We start from the raw sequence: 19867 nt of genomic DNA on the forward strand, positions 1-19867 counted from the left end.
GGTCTTTTTTTGGTTTCTGGCTGTTTGCCACTGTGTGTATCCACTGGGATGCAAAATTCACCCAAACAAGCTGTTTTTGCTGCGCTGCTGTATTTCATATTGATAAGAAGAGATGTGTGCGACTGACAGCATGAATACTAATAGGAGTTATTTTTCACCCCTGTTGGTTCAGTTTGATGTTGATGAAAGATTTGTGTACTCTTCCCGCCTGAATTTCCACAAAATGTCCTGAAGTAGTTGTGTTAGGTGAAGGCATCATTTTGACAGCTGCATCATTTGTGAGTATAATGCACTGCTTGGGTTTTCATGCAAGACTAAGGACTATGTTTAGAGCAGCGAATGTGCAGTGTACTTGAAAAATAGATCTGCAGGGGGCTTGATCCCCACAATTAGCCCCAGTATGAGGCTAATTGTGGATTAGGACATAGCTGTTGTATGTGGGTAGAGGAGAAGGCTTTGCATTATATTTTTTAAAGGGCCTAATGACAGTGCATTCACTTTAATATAAAGCAAGCTTCATTTGTCTGTGACCTTTTCTCTTTCCTCTCATTCTAGGAGCCCTGCTCTGATTGGCTGCTTTGTGGTCGACAGGAAATACTTTGAAGAGATTGGCCTGCTTGATGAGGGCATGGAAATTTATGGTGGAGAAAATGTGGAGCTTGGAATCAGGGTGAGACGGTCTTTATAAACTTTTTTTTTATAACCAAACTGATTAATTTCTGAATACTCAAGAACTCCTTTTTGTCCAGCTTCATGGAGACCCTTACGATACAGTCCAGAATGAAACAGATGGTTTTGATTATAGTAAAAATTCATTTTTTTAATGTATTGGGGTCAAAACTTTTGCCACACTCACCATTTTGATGTAATCAGCAGCAGCTGCCTGACAGCTTGGTTTAACCAGACTTCTAAAAACTAGTTACTGGTGAAACATGGAGCAATGATAACCGTTATCAATCTTAAACTGACCCGTCAATTCAGTTCTGTTTTCTTTATATAGCACCAAATCACAACAAGTCACCTCAAGGTGCTTTATATTGTAATGTAAAGTCCTTACAAGGATACAGCCAGCGTGCATTAATAGAAAACTGTCATTTTATGAGGAAAAAGTGTCAGTTTATTTCAAAATATATTTACTTACACCTGCATAAAGTTAGGGCTGGATCAGGTGATGCTGAATTCTCCGTTAGTTATGCTACAATAGGTCTAGGCTGCTGGGGGCATCCCATGATGCACTGGGTGTTTCTTCTTCACTCAAATGTTGCTCTCTGTGTCTTTATAAAGCCCTATTAAGCTCAGGCTTTCTTCCACACTGTGTCTTTGGTGGCCCTCCCTCCCCGAGCCTGGTTTTAACAGGTTGCTTCCTGTTAAAAGGGTGTTTTTCTTGCTCATAAGGAGCTGTTAATTTTTGGACCTTTATCTTAAAATTCAAGAACAGTTGCATATACCAGTAAAACTGATTTGAATTATATCGATTGAGATCTCTGCCAGCACTTTCCATACAGTAACCTACAAACACATGTAGCGTGGGCCGCCTAACAACAGCATCAGCTGCTGTCACCATCCAACCTGAACTGTGCTAAAAGGACGGCTCGCCTAGCATACAGAAAAAAGAATGACCTTTCCTTTGATAGAGCAGCATCTTTATCGGTGACTCACCCAAACTGGCTAATTACTAATGATGTAACAACTACAAATTGTAACTTAATATGATAAAATTATATGAATATATCACATTATGGTGACAGTAACTTCCACATCTTCCAGTTTTCTTGTAGTTTCTGGCAAATTTGAGCAGCAACACATTTTATTTCATTTTCAGGCAGCCTAACTCCATCAGAACATTAAGTTACCAGAGGGACTCTATCTCTAATCGGATCTCTAGAGGCCTTGGGCTCTGCACAAGCACAGTCATCCTGAGGCTGCCAATCAGCCCCGGGAGGATGACACAGCGTTGAAGCTGAATGTATCCGGGAGCCATCGAGAGAAACTGTTGACTCAGGCTCGGTGTGGAGTGATTTACTGCAACCGTGTCTGTGTCGGGCGGGTTTGATTATCAGGCCGGGCTGGCTGATGCTGATCTGAACCACCAAGTCTAGAAAAGAATAGATAAATAAATGAAACACAGAGAGAAGTTTCTGGTTGTTACTGTACTGTGCCCTCTAAAACAGACATACAGCCCCAGTTATCATTAACTTTGACTGACTGCATCCATTTGTGATGCATTAATAGACGTTTTAAATGCCACCTTCCCCCTGGCTCCATTCTTCTAAAACAGCAGTAAAAGAAACCCACATCGGCAGCCTTCAATGAGCTGTAAAAAGCTAATGAAGGCATGCTTGGAGCTAAATGATCAGAATCGAGGGAGAAGAACTGAAAGCTGATTTGAGTTATGGTGGGACAAGCCAGCAGCAACTATGGTTTCAGAAACTGGCCGGAAATAAACTGAAATCTGTCGATTTAAATGTGTCCAATCTCCCTTTCAGAGTAATCACCTCATGCATGTTTGGACTGATTACAGCACTGCCACTATTTTTGGATCCCTCCTTGCAATCTTAACCTTTTCAGTGCTTTATTCAGTATCTATGTTTCAACAGATGAACAGAGACCTTCAGTAAAAGATCTGCTCTGCTGCCCCTGGTGGAAAAATAAGGTATTGCTTAGGTTATGGAGCTAAAGAGCTGAACAAGCAGACCTGCCAGCATCCAAGGTGACTGATGCTCCCTGTATTTGCTCGGGAATGGTGGATGTTTCCCCAGTAATTATACCCCTCCACCTGTAAACAAGAACGCAGGCAAACTGCTGTGAGTGCGACGCTACCTGTAAAGGAATGTTGGCTGGATGTTGACTACAGGAGCTGTGTTATCTCAGTCTAAACTCCAATAGGAAGAGTGCACTTATAGGAAATATTGCACCAGATTTATTAAAGGTCACAAACACAGGTGCTTCTGTAGCTCGCAGAAGTGCATTGCATATTTGTAGGTGTTGAAAAGTTAGAGAGAAAATGAAGGAACCACTCGGACAGGATTTTTTTTTTTTACGTTTGCAAGAGCAATTTTCAAATTTTTCAAATAATGATATTTTATGCACCTTATGTGGTTGTTAAAGTTGCTGCTTTGATAATTTGGAATGAGGAGGGAATACATGCCTAACCTTTGGCTCCTGTAGTTGCTCAGCCAGATGTTTCGAGCTGAGACGCGTCTATTTCTGCTCCTTAATACTTCTGTTTAATGTAAGAGAGCAGAGCTTAACATGGAGGACCGAGAGAGGGGGGAGTGGCTCATTACACATGCATAAAGTTACAGGGAGCAGCAGAGTTGGCAGTGTTTCAGGGTATTAGTTACATTGCTACGCAGACATTGGTTCATAATGAAAACTTCAGGCAGCAGACGTCTGTGTCTTCACACAGCAGGGCGCATGTAGAGATCTGCAGCCTCACAAATCAGCTCTCATGTAATCTTTTCTTCTTTTTCAGGTGTGAAGTGTGTTCAAAGAATGTCGTTCAGGGGTCACTGGATTTAAGTCAGAATAAAGGGGAGTGATGCATGCATGGATCAGGATCTGGTGGCAAATCATCTTTTGGTTTCTTCTATTTGTTCCTTCAACCTTCAGATTTCAACAGTTTCCCTTTTATCAGAACCTGTTGCTGCTTCTTCAGCTGCTTCCTGAAGTGTTATTCTGAGACATGTGCATGAACCCCACAGTTACACTGCTGTGCTGGTTAGTGGATCCTCCCTCCTGAGGTCTGATTGATGGTGCAGGGCATCTTTGAAAAGAACTGGCTGACGATTTGTTTCACAGATTATTCAGCCGACAAACTTTCCAGTCCAGCACACAGCGTTTTGCAGTCAGGCTTATTAGTTCCACTTAGTATATTTGGCTCTGTGCATTTTTAGAACAGCTACAACCTTATGTCATAAACACACTATGATGTCATGAATATAAATGTGTCTGGTCACTGGCTGTGTTGTGCCTTCTTTTGTCTCACGGAAGCTTTTGTGGAGGACTCGGATGTGACTCCATATGAAGCATGAATGTCAAGCCTGCTACAGGTCTGATAATGCCTTTCTCCTTAGCTCCTGACAGTGCAGAGAGCAAGAGTGCTGCTGCATCATGCAGTGAGGTTATTCTCTATTATAGAGCTCTTTTGCCATATAATTACTCTGCATAAGCCCACACTGCAGAGACAAATTGAACACCTGTTGACATTAGCACAGCGGAGAGTTGGATGGTTTATTCAGTGAAGCAGAAGTAGCGAGGGTCCCTCTGTGGGGGTATGAGCTCACTGTCGCCACCACGACCGCAGTGCACGTCTTTCTGACCCAGATCAGATGCTCCCCTCAGCCGTCGGCCGCTCTGCCCACATTACTTGTTGGCCTGTGTGCTGAAACGGGGCCAAGAGTCAGTTGCCCTCTGCAGGGTTGACAGCAACGGTGAAGCAAAATGGAACAGTTTCAGCGTAGAAGCACTTCAAAGGGGCTGTGGAGCATTTTGTGTGGATGTGGACAGGTCACAACTCCGTGTGTGGAGTTTTTTGGAACAGCTGAAAGAGCAACCAAAGGTTAGCCAGAGTACTGACATTTTATTTCTGTAGCAAACACTTCCAGTGCCACAGGACCATCTGAAGCCTGAACTCAGCAGCACGTGGAATTCTATAGAGCCCCCGCCTCGACACGCACATCATTATTCTGATGAGTTTTTTACTTCGTGGTTTTCTATAAAAACATCAGGAATGACAGGGAAAGTCAATGTTTCAGCACACAGAGCTGTAGAAGCCCCTTTTTCAGATCAATGATTATGTAAATCGGCGGTGATATTTTGACAGAATCAGTTCTGCACACATGTCCCAGGGGCATTGCTCGTAATCTAACTATTTCATCATGTGTTGGTTTTGGCCCTGGGTTTAACTCAGAAAACACTCCGTTTGTTCTATTTCTATCTTCATACCAAACACAGACTACTTTTTCTTTTTTATCAGCGATTTGTTCGTGCGCTCCCTCGGTTTCTGCAGAAGCTCTCCGTATCTCTGGCCTGCACGCTCCTTTTAGTGATAAAGATTGCTTTCATGAAGCCTGATCTGCGCCGTGCTGGCGTAATATTGTGCATATTTAACACTCATTGTCTTTTTTTTTTCTCGCTCCATCACGACGGGTGGTCGTCTTCGCTCAATGCGATTTATAATTCACAACTTGTTTATGCCTTTTGCTGCTCATTTTCTCATTAAAAACTTTTAAAAACACAAGTCTGACAGCAAGATTTGTTCCACATTTCACCAAAGGAGACAGGCCGGGAGACAATTAGGGATGTAAATGTGCTGCGTTTTGTCTGGGTGACACCCGTACAAATCAGCCAGACACAACTTCCCAGACAGCGGATGCACACACACCCAAACTGCGAGTTCTCAAAGTCATAATGATGCTCCGTGATGTTTGCTGTGTAGTATTTGGCACATGACCCTGTGTTCACCCGTGAACAAAAATAACAAAGCCAAAAAAAGAAAAGACTTCTCGAAAAGATCACTGAAGACCAGATTTCTCTCCCCTTTATTTCACTCTCTTTATCTCCTCTCTTTATTCCCGCTTTATCTCCCTGTGTGTTTATCCCAGCACCTCCTCTTTTTATATCCTTTTTTGAATCTCTCCTTCTTTCATTTCCCCTTTTTTCCTGATTCTCTATCTCACGCTGCACACCCACATGCTCAGAGGTAGATTGTTATACTCGAAGAATAGCTCCTTATACTCTAACCCCATGTTGTAAATCCTTTATAGAAAGTGTTGAGGTATTTCTGAAAGAAGCATGTATTATCTCTGAATTTGGCCCTGCCTGGGCGTCAGGCCAGCGCTACAGTTTCTGCTGTTGTTCTGCAGCAGCGCTTTGCTTTGGTAGGATAGAGGGAAGGAGGCTGGCCGGCAGGAGGGATTAGAACACAAATGCACAGGAGTGCAGGATTGCAATAGAGGGAACAGGAGTTTCTATTCAAATCAGCATTTCCCAGCATTTGTTTGTGAAATCCTAAGGTGCCTGCAGCTCAGTGTTGAGCAGCGCTATTGTGGAAACAATGGTACAATAATCTTCTGACCAAACGTGGCGAATTCTAGAATATTTCTGGAGAAGTGTTGCTATTTCCTGAAAGTTGGTCCACATTTGAAGCAGCTTGATTGTTGCACTTTGCTTTGTAGCTGACAGGTGGTCACTAGTGGACACTCCAAGTTCCGTTGTCTAGGTAACCCTGCGATGTATTTGCTGCCTCGCTCATACATCAGTCAGCGATGTCCTTCGCTGTTATTGGCAGTGGTTTGAATTGGACCCCTGAAAAAAAGTTAATATGAGTGGAGTTGATGTTGAGAAGGAAGAGCTGGCAGCTAAAGTACCAGCAGAGATGGCCTTTGCTTCTCTCCTACTGACCCGTGATCCATGTAATTCCTTCTCCTTTGAGACGGTGCACATCGCATCATACTCTGAAAATCACCGGAGGGCAAAGTAGTAAACATTTAGATATGCAGCTGTGGGCCGAAACACTAATAAAATACCTGTAGCTGGTGAAAGATGTTCGATTATTCCACATCAAAGCATTGTTTGAGTACTGTATCGACTTCGTTGTCAGGAAGGTTTTGTTTAGCACTGACAGTCAGTGTTTAACCGCTGCAAGATGTTAACAACAGCCGTGCAGAAGTTCTAGCTGCAGTAACATTTTGTCAGCGTGCATATTTTTGCTTGGTGTAACAGGCCAGTGGGGTTAGCCTTTAAACATGACTTATTATGATCCTTTCTAACACCAGGTTTTTATTTTCTCGATCAAGAGCAAAAATACTAAAGTCTGCAATAAACAACACATTTAGAATAAAAGTGCTGCAGGCGCCTGATGAAGACCTTGCACGATGAGGTGAGGAACTTTATATATTTACGACAGTGATGAAAAAAGAAGTTGGATTAAAACAGTACAAGTAAGACTCGCATTGTGTAAGAGAGAATTGCAAGTTGCATTAATAAATCATAAATACTCTCTAAATATGAGAATAACAGCTGCATGGAGGTATGATACAAATATGTTTGGGGTCTGACAGAACGAAGAGTTATTATGCAGCTTTGAAGAGAATGGTAGTGTTCCTTATGGCAGCGAGGTGGAGTCTGAGGGAGAACAGAGACTAGATGCACTCGCTACCACAGACATAAACATCTCTGACATCTTGCTGCACATATTAAAGGCTCTGAGCTTCCTTAGTTACTTTAGTTCAGTGAGTTTTGCAGCATGCATGCATGCACAGCTCTCTGAAGCTCCCACCACAGCATCTCAGTCAGGCTGAGGTCTGTACTCTGGACCACTGCAGCACCTGGATACTTTTCTGTTGGACACTTGATGCTGTGCTTGGGATCTTTGTCCTGTTGACCCAGTTTGGTCCAACCTTTAGCTTTTGGACAGATGGCCTCACATCTGACTCTAGAAGAATCCTCATGCCTCCACCACGCTGCTGACAGCTGGTGTGAGATGTGCTGATGTGCTGTGTTTCTTTTTCTCCAAATGTGCTGCTGTGCATGATGGACTAACATCTCCACTTTGGTCTCTGTCCAAAGGACATTGTTGCAGGAGTCTTGTGGTTTGTTCAGATGCAGCTTTCCAGGCCTAAGCTGTGCTGCTGTGTTCTTTTTAAAGAGAAGAGGCCCTGATAGCCCTTCCAAACCAGCCATGTCTGTCATGAACTTGAGCCTTTAACATGTTAACTGTGGCCTGTCTGAATCGTGAGTAGTGGAAGCAGGAAGATAGTGCTTAGCTTTTCAGGCACTGCTTCTGCATTTTTAGTTTTTATTCTGATAAATAATAATACGGTATAATATCCCACGTGTAGCTGTACTTCTGAGGTTGTATTTACCTAATTTTAGAACCTGCTGAGGGTGTGAAGTTTGTATTTATTATCTCCTCACACAGAAAACCTTTGAATCCAAAGACACTTTTTTCCATTACCGTATATGGCACAAAAGAAGGAAGAATCCAAACATGAGTTTTCTATGATGTGCTACCTCGCACACACACCAAATATTGTTTTACTAAAACATGTATGACTTGAAATAACATTTGTCACATGTGTCATGAGCCTGGCTAGTCCTACATAGGCATGTAGGACAGCTTCCACTGTCAAACAAGTGCAGACAGGTGAAAATAGCAGCATCTGGGTAGGCATCACCACTGTGTGCCTGTGATACCTTTCTATTCATGCTAATTCCATCAGCCAGGCTCAGTTTCAGCAGGTTTTAATCCCCTATTCAGAGGACACAGGTTTAACTGGCAGTAACCTGGCAGGTGCTGAAAATATCTCTAGCTTATGTTGGAGCCCGTCCTCAGTGTCGGGAATTCGTTGTGTGTGTGTGTGTGTGTGTGTGTGTGTGTGTGTGTGTGGTGTGTGTGTGTGGACCAAAGGTGTGGCAGTGCAGGTGGCAGTGTAGAGGTCCTGCCCTGCTCTCGGATCGCCCACATCGAGCGTGCCCACAAACCCTACACGGAGAACCTGACGGCTCACGTCCGCCGCAATGCTCTGAGGGTGGCTGAGGTCTGGATGGACCAGTACAAGAGTCACGTCTACATGGCCTGGAACGTTCCACTGCAGGTAAACACACTGCACTCACTGTGTGTGTGTGTGTGTGTGTGTGTGTGTGTGTGTGTGTGTGTGGTGCTCCTTTCCCTGTGCGGGGGTGTTATTGTGGACATGTTTATTTGTGTTCAGGGGTTGTGTTACAGATTTTCTAGCAGCCATGAATGCCACCATGGAGATCCACTAGAAAGTCAGTGGCACATAAATAACAAGCAAATGCATCTCTGAAGGATTGTTGTTGTGCAAGCATATACTGTATATAAAAGATGGAGCTACATTTTTGCTGTGGATTTTGGACAATTCTTAGCATGTTAGTTGTATGTGTGATGAAAGTTAGATAAAATAATTGAGCGTTAACTTACCAGATGACACTAGAGAGCTTGGTTGTTTATTCTGTGTCAAGCTCCATCATACCTTTTAATGTCGTAACGTTGCGCGTTTTAGCATTGAGATCGATTTGCTTTTGGACCCACCCTCAAGCGGTCATTAGAGGTACTACCATTTTTGTCACTTCCTGTTTGTTTACATTTTCAGATGACAAGTCATTTGAATACTGTATAACAAACATCTACAGTGTGTTTCTTAACCAGGTTTAGCTGACCTATCAAAACCTAACCAAACCCTCATAATCCCAAAAAGTTCACACTAGTTCAGCCTTTTAGTATCCATGTTTCAACCACGTGTGTTCAGGTCTAATGCGAAGTCAGACTCATATCTGAGTGATCGCACATATACCTAACTCACCCAAAGTAGTCCTTCAGTTCATAGCTAGTTTCATTATAAGCCTGTAGATCGCTCTTGTCTTCCAGTTTGCCTTGGCAGGAAAACAATCTTTCGGGAACATTTCACATACTTTTTATGTAGATTCTGCTTTAACATCTCTGTTTAATTTCAGCCGTTCCTCACTGAGTATCGCACTCTGTGAGGCTCCTTTTTAAACATTCCTTGCTGTTCTTCTGCTCAGTTATCATTTCCGACTCTTTCATTGCCATTCCAAGGATGTAGTAGTGCTCAAAGGACGCAGACGCCTGAATTCTGCACGTGTTTTTATTTATTGCTACGTCGAATGTAAGAAAATTGAAGCTCTTTTTGTATTTATCGTGTTGCTCGAGGTCATTGGGTGGCAGTAAAATGCTCAGCATGTAAAACTTGGATCTGTGTGTGTTTATTTCCTTGCCTAGAACTCAGGAATAGACATCGGGGACATTTCAAAGAGGAAGGCCCTGCGGTCAAGACTCCGCTGTCGACCGTTCAGCTGGTTCCTCTCCAACATCTACCCTGAGCTCCGATCCTACAGCGACACAGTTGCGTATGGCGTGGTGAGTTCCTGTGATCGACCTGCATTTCCGTCTTTGCCTATGTTGACATCCAGAATTAAGGGTTTATTCATTAATGAGTTCCCACTGGTTTCTGAATAATTCCCAAATCAGAACGTTATGTATTCCTGGGTATTTGCAGTCTTTGTGAAACAGTTGGCCCTGCAGTCGACTGGCAGCCTGTTGAACCCCACACAGCCCATGAGAGCTGTAGGCATTTTCTTTCTGTTCTAGTTTAAAACCTCTGTTTCTCGTACATTTATAGCTTTCCAAACATTTCCTGATGCTCCAGTGCTTCTGTTTTTTCTTTTGTTCCTCACTGATGTCCTCATGTATGACCCTGGGGCTGTTTCATGGACTTTTGCCTTCTTATGCACGACCAGTTTAGGATTTGGGATTCGCATCCAATACGATTGATACTTCTTTTCATGTTTTGGTGTAAAATAAAGATATTAGAGTGATTAAAGTCTGGATTTGAGTTGCTAGAAGTGATGGGGGGTTTCTCACCACGTGGTCTGCATATCAGTGCCTCTGCTAAATTATTTTGATTCCCTGTGGTGACAAAATATACCCTCTACCCAAAATGATTCATCTGGAAATGGTCACAAATGGACTTTCACAGTTAGGTCTTGTGCTCCTGCGAGTGTGCGCCTCTTATTTTGAGTTTTGTTCAGATTCTTCATGTCGATGCTTTTTAGAAATAACCTAAAATAGAAATAATACCCACCCTGTTATCGTCGTATCATAAACACCTCTTCATGACTTCCTGTAACTTTCCAGCTGCAAAAACACAACTTTTCTGTTAACCCTCAGTGCAATTGCACATGCACACTCACTTTAAATCACAGCAGCGGGTATGGAGAAGGTGAACTTTTTTCTACCACTTAACTTCTGCATGACTATAACTCTCATCATCTAACGTCCGTGGGAGGATTTTGCATAATTGAAAAATGACAGTAATCTGTTGAAAGCGGAGCAGAATTATCCCCCTGCTCTGACTGCTCCTGCTGATAGAGGAAGAAAATGACTAATTTGGGACCAATTCCACTTACTAACCATTTAATGTCATTTTTAATTGAGATCTCAGTCACCCTTTAACCCATAAAATCTTTAAAACTTATAACTGGATTGTAGCTTGGGTAGACATCCAGTTTCTGCATTGATGAAAAAACCAAAACTTTTGCCATATTGTAACTTAAGTGTACCGAGGCATGGACTTCACTAGACCCCTGAACGTGTGCTGTGGTATCTGGCACCAAGATGTTAGCAGCAGATCCTTTAAGTCCTCCGTGGATCGGACTTGTTTGGACTGAGATCTGGTGAAACCCCTCAAACCCGTTTTTGTGCTCCTCAAACCGTTCCTGAACCATCTTTGCTTCGTGGCAGATGGCATCCTGACTGGTGCCAACAAACTGTGATGCTCTGTGTATTCTGACACCTTTACATTTTTCAGCAGTTTCAGTTTTAGTAGCTTGTCTGCTGGGTCAAACCAGAGGGGACAGCTGTCACTTCCACATGCATGAAAGAGCCTTTGCCACCCATGACCCTGTCGCTGGTTCACCCCTGTTCCTTCCTTGGACCGCTTTTCATGACCCCTGCAGACGGGAACGCCCCACAAATCTGCAGTTTTAGAGATTTGTCCCTTTTTCAAACCTCCTCAGATCCCCATGTTCGCCCATTTTTCCTCCATAAAAACAACTTTGAGGACAGAATGTTCACTTGCTCCCTAATATACATATCCCACCCACTAACAGGTCCTGTGCTGAAGAGATAATCAGTGGTATTCACTTCACCTGTCAGTGGCCACAGTGTTACACCTGATTGGTGTCGTGTAGAACAAAGAGCAAGACAGCCCATTTAGGAACAGATTCTCAGACATGAGATGGAAACATGACACTTGTAAGGGTTAAAAAAAAAAGATACAGCTAGATGATGAACCTGGTAACAAAATGTGGGTACAAAGTAACCCGCATAACCTCCAGGTTATTTTGACCGTATCCCACCAGGTGATATGATTATTTAAGCTTTGCCCAAAATTCAATTTCTTGAGTTTTTCTGAATGATAGGAAATCAGATAAAATGTCCACAGTATCAGTGCATGCTTCTGTTACTCTGAAATAATAATAACTCGTAAACTGAAATGAGGTTTGGTCTTCAGATTGTGGGCCCTATTCGAGGAAGCAGGTAAAACAATCTTTGAGTTTAAAAATCAACTCAGAGCCGCCAGAACAGCTGATCAGAGCTGCTCCAATCAGCTCTGGGAATGTTCACCCTGAATATGAACACGTGCCAGTGCTGACTGTTTATATTAAAAAACAGGAAGTTTAAAAAGGTTCATTTCGATTAGCTCCGTTATCATGACAGACAGAATAAAACTTTGATACTAAATATATAATTTGTTAGAACATTTGCTGTCATCATTTATCCAAATGTAATTTTGATTAAATGAAGCTGGAATCTTATTTTTCTTCTTGATTTTTAATCTAATTACTCAGCTGTGACCCGACAGGAGAGACGGTCTGTGACGTTATTATCCTCAAGACAGTGTTTAATGAATAAAAACTGTTTTTTCTATAGTTAATGATCATTTCTATGTTTCAATATTTTTTTAGTAAAAGCTTAATCTGCTGATGAAATGTAACAACCTCACTTTTTTTGCTATTACTGGATAAAACCTCTGATCTAATGTTCTCCAGTTCAGTCATGGTTTCAAATTCCTGAAAAAAAACAAAGCAGGGCAACTTTCCAGGTTTTTTCATCTAAAGTTTTATCATTAAAAAGAAGCACATTATAAGAACTGCTTCACTTTTTATATATATTGCATAAATTAGTATAGCTTAGAGCAAAGGAGCCTTTTTAAACAAAGGAACAAATCACGTCAGGGAAATGAAGCCATTATGATTCAGACGGGATGAGCTGGGAAACGACCGGAGCTGAACCGGATCTGGTCTGAATCCGTGATCCGTATTCATTTTGGATCCCTCCTGCTGGGCCAGTGGACTCGGGTTTGCAGTGTGCATGACTGAACTTCAATCTGTAAACAAATATTACTACACTGTTCAGGACAGACTATGTTTAGCCGCATGCAAAAAGTCACTTTAAATATTTTTAGTTCAGTTTCATTGATCAGTTTCATCGATGATGCTGGTGTGAAACTGATTTGGTTCCAGGTTTGTGGAAGAGCCTGGACGTGATTTTCAGGCCAGGAAATTTCAAGTGGATATCCATTTGCACCTATGAAGTGTACTACATGAATACTGTAATTGCTGTATAAACAAATAGCTGATTTGGAGGGGGTCAGGTGGGAGGCACTCACTGATTTTCTGTGGAATCACCCAAAAACGAAACCACCAGGTTGAAGCCTCTTATTTTCAGGCATATGGGACATGCTTGTTCTCATCTCGTGGGAGAGCTACAGGTGTAAGTTCTCTTTTTATTTTATTTTTCAAATAACTTTGATTGTCTGCAAGCTGGATGCAAACAATTTTTGTTTTCCCACCTGTAGTTAAATAAAACCTTTCAGTTTTATTCCGTCTCTGTGGAACATCAATTCTGTCGCTGAATAGAAGAAAAGAGTTATGTGTTGATAGATGTGTGGGTGGTGGGGTGGGGTGGAGGGGCGGCTGGGTGGGGGGCAGACATTAGCGGCAGCAATTGAATCTCCAGTTCTGAAAGCAGCCTCCGCATCACCTCTTGTGCTGTTGTTCGATAAACACTTCAATCACAATGTGGGCCGGATGGAGTTATTTGTTGACACTACTGAGCACGTGCGGGGCTTGGCTTCGAGCGTGTCAGAGGAAAGCGTTGCCACGGTGACATGTGAGAGATGTAGATAGGAAGGTTTCATATTTGCCAAAAAAAACAATATCTTGCGGGAGGTAGCAGTCGGAGAGAGCGCGACATGCGTTCTGATGTGACAACCATCTGTTTACACACTCATCTCTTATTTAGCATGAAGTCAAAGCTACAAGAACACACAGCTCACACAAGGCAAGCACTGAACACAGCACAGACAGTGCTTTGTCAAGAAGCCGTGCTTAAAGAAGGGAAACGGAGAGAAATTCAATTGGAAATGAATCTGGAAGAAGTCAGGCGAGAGCCACAACAGAGGAGTTACAGCCGTCTGTTAAACACGGTGGAGCATCTGTTATGGTTTGGGCTGCGTTTCAGCCGGTGGTGTCGCATGTCTTTGTTAAAATCAGTGGAATTATGAAGAAAAATGCATGACAGCGATCCCAAACACACTGCAGGTGGAGATAAAAACACAGAGTGGAACAGCATCAGCCGTGGATCGGACCGCGACATTATTGAAGCAGTGTGGGAACATCTTGCAGGAGAAATGTTAGCCAACATCCAAAGAAGGGCTTTGAATGTTCTTCAAGAAGCCTTTAGAACTTTTCCTGAAGACCACTCAGAGAAATGAAGGAAAGGCCACCTCAGACTGTGCTGAAGAAAAAAGGTGATCGCACCAAAGCTTGACTTTTAAGCTCTTTGTTGCCTTATTTACTTAATTTCCATTCATGTTGACATGTTTTACTAAATCGCTGCTTCTATTTCCCACTCATGAAATATAGAGAATGGTTTTCTCTGACTTCTACACTGTATTATATGTTAGAGACCTTTAACCTCTGAAAATAAGGTAAACTAAACTAAAATTTTAGATGTTATGGAGTGCAAAGGGGCATAGCATGGGAATACAAGTGCATCAAAAATTGCCTTCATGAGTGAAATGGCCCCTGATGTGATGCCTCCTGGACTCGAGAGCACGGCCTGATTGATGGAAGAGTTATCAGCTGGTGGAGTCCAGACTGATGTATCTCAACAACTATTAAATCCTCCTGCTTCCTTACCTCCACTGAGCAAAACACTGAATCATCCGGTGTCATCGCGGCCACCGGCTGTGTAATCGAGCCTGACCTCTGACCCTCTATGAAATGGGACAAAAGTAAAAATGAAATTCCCTCAGGAGATCGATAAAAAATCAAATTATTGCAGCGCTGTGATACGTCCGAAAGCAGCGTGAGATATTGGGAAACAGAAAGCTTCACTCAGCCTTCAATAATGGATCAAAAACAAACCGAAACCTCCACAGGACTGTCTCTGACGTGATGCAGAGGAGCGCAGAGAGGCGATGGGTTGCATTAAGTAAACCAAGGCAGAGATGCGATCCGTGATCCCGATGAACGGCGGGTTCTGTAGGTTGGCTGAGGCCAGCTGTGCTGCAAGTGGAGAAAATAAACTGTCGGAAATGAAAGTTTTGCCTGTCTGTCATTCATCATAAACTCCAAATGCTTCAGCTTTGAGACTCGGTTTGGTGTGAATGTGGACCCATCGAGCCATTTCATTCAACTTTCAAAAGTAATGTTTGTATTTTGCCAACGTTAATGATGAATAAACCTGGAGCCGACCAAACTCAGACCAGAGCTTGAATACATACAGAGACATTTCTATTCAAATCCGCTCTTTTTAGAGGTCGTTTTTTACCGAAGCTCATCAGTTCAGTGTCAGCTATTAACAGCCAGGTTTCCTCAATGTGTGCATTCGTATCACATCAGTCCTCATGACACTGCGGTTATCGCTGTTATCAGAGCTCTGCTGGTGAATATTTTACTTCAGATAATAAACAGTTTGTTGTGTGGAATGTGCAGGAATGGAAAATTTAGATAAACGTCACCCAAACTGAAGATGTTATCAAAAAAAGGGAAAAAACATCTCAGAAAACATGGAGAACTTAGAGACCTGAGTTATTAGCTTATGTTTTAAGAAACAATAACTATACACATCGTTTTTGGTAAAAATTAAGAAACTTAACTTCATTGACCACTTTTTCTATAATTTCATCAATTTTAGCCTAAATTAAGGAAAAACTATAGACTGTATAAAAAGACTACGAATATTTTCATGGTTTTTCAATTTTTAAAATCTTTACTTTAATATGAATGAATCATTTATTCTTGTGATATCCACGGCTTTGTGACCGTGGATATCACATGGAATCTAAGCCATGACTAATTCAGTTCTATTGATTTTTATTTACATAGCGCCAAATCACAACAACAGTCGCCTAAAGGCGCTTTATATTGTAAGGTAGACCCTACAATAATACATACAGAGAAAAACCCAACAATCATATGACCCCCTAGCACTTTGGTGACAGTGGGAAGGAAAAACTCCCTTTTAAGAGGAAGAAACCTCCAGCAGAACCAGGCTCAGGGAGGGGCGGAGCCATCTGCTGTGATTGGTTGGGGTGAGAGAAGGATAAAGACATGCTGTGGAAGAGAGACAGAGGAAAATAATGCATGTGTGAGCGCATCAGTCATCGCACAAAGATTCATGACACTTCATGAATCACGAAGCAGCTTAACAGATTGTTATTATCCGTAAAGTGTTCAAGCGAACATGGTCAAAGTACAAAAATCTCTGCTGTATATTACCAAGGCTGGATTTTTTTATACAAATTAAACAGTTTGATTTCACGCTATGATATCGATACTGTAGTTTCAGGCATCTGGCTAATAGTTAATATTAGTTACCGGTAATACTGATTACCAGAGTGAAATGAATACGCTGACTGGGATTCAAACTGTTAACCCTTCACTGCTAGCTCCTCTGCTGGCATCAGATTTGACTAAGTCATCAAAGTTTACTAACCTCAGCTCTATACTTAAGTTGCCCTTTGAGAGAATAACATAAAGAAGTGATGGCATGAAATGGAAATGCAGCAGAAACTAACACGATTGACTGATCAACAATTACAGACGGTCCAGATTATTATTCTGCATTTTGACTTATAGTTCCCTTCTAGATTTAATGACCACACCAAAGACTTTTAAGCAGCAAGCCACTGTATTTATAAAATGCTAGGGCTCATGTGTGCACACAGCCGCTGTTTTTCTGTGCACATGCTGCAGATGTATCGGAGGACTCGGGGGTTGAGTGTCTTGCCCAAGGTATATCTAACGTAACAGTATCCTACAGACACCAGGGTAAATTATTCACTTTAGGCCAAAACCCTTCCATGGCTAGCGTGGACTCGGATATTGGCTACAACATGGGCTCGATGCACAGCGATATTGGCCCTCCGGAGGATCCTCCCTCTCTGAGGGTTAGGGATTAATAGCACTGTACTCAGTGCGATAATTGCTAAGATCAGAAAACAAGCCATGAAGCAGAACAGACGGAGCAAGGACAACCTGAAGTTCTTTTTAGTTTTTCTTTTGCCTACTTTGAACAATTAGTTCATAATCTTTTGTGGAACGTGGCCAAACTGAGGAAATAACCTGTGACCCAAAAAGCAAAGATGCTCTTTCTTTTTGAAATATGACTCTGCAGCTGCCAAAAAAGGTGAATGTTAGTGTAAAGTGTTTGCATAACTCTCCTGGCGAGCAGTAATTAGCCCGCTGTGGTTCCATTTGTCTTCACTTTAGCCACGCAGCTAAAGCTGTGTAGTGCACCACTCTGTCATAATGGAGTAATTAATAATGTAGAGAGACAGCCAGATAGAGAGGGAGAAGGAGACTGCTTCACTCGTCTTCCATTTATGAGAGGAATACAAAGACGCATCCATAAGGAAAACCAGACACACGTCGTTTAAACAGAGCGTCTTCTTTCTTTAACTTCTTCATTTTCTTGGTTGTGGTGAAAGGACCACATCATCGCTGTCTTAGCTGGTTTCTTTATTATACTCCCAAAACACTTTCAAGTGACAGTAAAATAATGAATTTGGGTTTAAAGCGCACTCTCTCGCATGTAATTTGAGGGGATTAACGGCCCATTAAAAAGGAAGGGTTAAGGAATTATAGCTCTTTAATAAGTTGTCCCTCCAAAATATCAAAGGATCAAAAACAGTGGACTCAAAGGCAGTTTCATCGGCACAGACGGGGCATTTCTCTTAAATTAGAGGGAAAAAAACATAAAATAACGTATAAAAATGTTTCAATGAAAAATGTACTCTTAAAAGCACAACGTTTGACTTTTGTAAAGAGATTTCTTTTACAAAAACAGTTAATTTTTTGTTCTTAATTTCAGACCTTAGATGTCCTGGTTGTCTGGGTCCTGTGTTTGTTTAGACTTGTTGTCAGCTTTCAGTTAACGGACTCAGGCGCAGACCGGGACTCCTTACAGGATTTACAGATTTTATTTACACAACGACACCAGGTGATGCTATTTACAAAGTGCTGGAGGGAGGGGAGGGGGGTCCAGGGCTCCGGGGTATGTGAGGGAAAAGACGGGAATCTGACGCCCTCAAAAGGCTCTCTCTCTTCACTCCCCACACTGGGGAAACACCATCCACTCACTCGTCCACGGGATGACAGGCAGGCTGGGAAAGGTCCGGGATAGATCTGTACACAGAGATTATAGTTAGAGGCGAACAGACGGAACGAACTCACAGATCCTTATTTGCAATCTACTGAGCGACTGACGCTGATAACTCAACGATCCAGCGACGAGTGACACAGTGCTGCTGTCTTAAATCGGCCTTGTGATTATCCTGATGGGCAGCAGGTGCGTGGGCCAGGGGCGGGAGCCCATAATGAGCATCGCCCCGGCAGGTGTGAGAGAGAGAGAGAGAACATGTTGCCTAATACAGAATCAGCTGGTGAGGCACAGGGACCATGACACTTGTGGAATATTGAGATTCTGATCTTCAGTTTAGGAGATCCTCTGATTTTATTGCATGTCTAGTTCTTCTTTAGTTTTGTTTCTTTGGTGTCCAGTCTCCAGTCTTTCCTCGGTGTGTCCTCCTCTCTTGGCCCTGTCCTGTGTGGTTCTTGTGTTCTAGTTTGGCTGTTGCTTGCTTTGTTTTGTCTCCCCGCTGTGTCGTGTGTTTCCATGCCTGTTATTCCCCGTGCGAGTGTCAAGCTCACGTGTCTTTGCCTGAGTCTCAGTGTTCTTATCGCTTCCTGTTTTATTTTGACAGTCCCTCATCTCATGTGCGTTATGTTTAGTTTTGCTTCCCTGTTTCGTTAGTTGGATTTGTTCAGGCTGTGTTTTCCACCTGTCGCCCATCGTCTTATGTATTTAGGTCCTTAGTTTTCCTCTGTTCCCCTTCACGTTGTCATTCCCTCCTCCTGTGTCCTGTTTGCTCTGTTATGAAATCGGTTTAGACGGCAGTCTTGTCATTTTGTATTCCTGAGCTTCACTGCCTATAATGTCAGTTTTAGGTAGAGAAGCATCCCGTCTTCATTTTGACCTTCACTCTGTTTTTCAGTTGAAGAACAGCTTGAGAGACGACCTGTGTCTGGACCAAGGACCTGACACTGACAACGTCCCCATCATGTACCTGTGCCATGGTATGACGCCTCAGGTGAGTAAGTCGGCTCAGGTTTTCATTCTGCTCTCGTCCGCTCTGTCCTATCGCTTCGAATCCACGAGACACCGATAAATACTGATCGCACAGAGAAATCCCCCAAGGCAGGCTGTCAGTAGCAGATAATTAGAGTCCTCTGCAGTCTTTGTTAGTTTAAATGGGGGATTTGGAGAGAGTAGCCCTTGCATAAAGTTGCATTATGCAGCAGGGATGAGTGAGTGTTATCTTTTTCCACATCATAACAGAAAGAAGGCACAGTTAGCGCGTTGTCCGATTCTAAACAGAAACATTTTGTCATTATGCACAGCTTTTTAAAGCATGGTTTGATGTTTTGCTGTTGCTGATTGCTTTGTTTCTTTGGGGGCAGAAAAAACCCTGAAAGCAGCAGACAGACGTGTTATCGCTGTGTAAAGTTCCTCTGGCGCTTCGATTGAGTTCAGCTGTGAGTTGCCTATTGTTGGGTCCATGCAGCCTGTGTGTGTGTTGCTGTCACTTAACGCTGAAAACAATGCTAATGAGAGCAGAGGTGCGTACCAGAAAACTAAAACAAAAGCTTTAAGGTGGTCAGTTTGTTTTGTGGATTCAGTGCTGCAAGCAGCTGCTTTCAGATAACGAGTAAACTGATGCGTTGTTGGACTCGGTCGGGTAGCTGTGTA

General features: G+C 42.6%; 1 protein-coding gene across 1 annotated transcript in view; it reads left to right on the forward strand.

Annotated features, from left to right (window-relative positions):
• LOC102298050 (polypeptide N-acetylgalactosaminyltransferase 18) overlaps positions 1–19867 on the forward strand; it is a 196516-nt gene that overhangs the window by 138669 nt on the left and 37980 nt on the right. The window contains exons 6-9 of the mRNA XM_042226803.1: positions 556–678; positions 8423–8600; positions 9767–9904; positions 19113–19208. Coding sequence (XP_042082737.1) covers positions 556–678; positions 8423–8600; positions 9767–9904; positions 19113–19208 — 535 coding nt within the window. The remainder of the gene's footprint in view (positions 1–555; positions 679–8422; positions 8601–9766; positions 9905–19112; positions 19209–19867) is intronic.

The sequence above is a fragment of the Haplochromis burtoni genome, unplaced genomic scaffold (assembly GCF_018398535.1).
Source record: "Haplochromis burtoni strain Fernald_Lab_line unplaced genomic scaffold, NCSU_Asbu1 Contig_229, whole genome shotgun sequence".
Taxonomy (NCBI): domain Eukaryota; kingdom Metazoa; phylum Chordata; class Actinopteri; order Cichliformes; family Cichlidae; genus Haplochromis; species Haplochromis burtoni.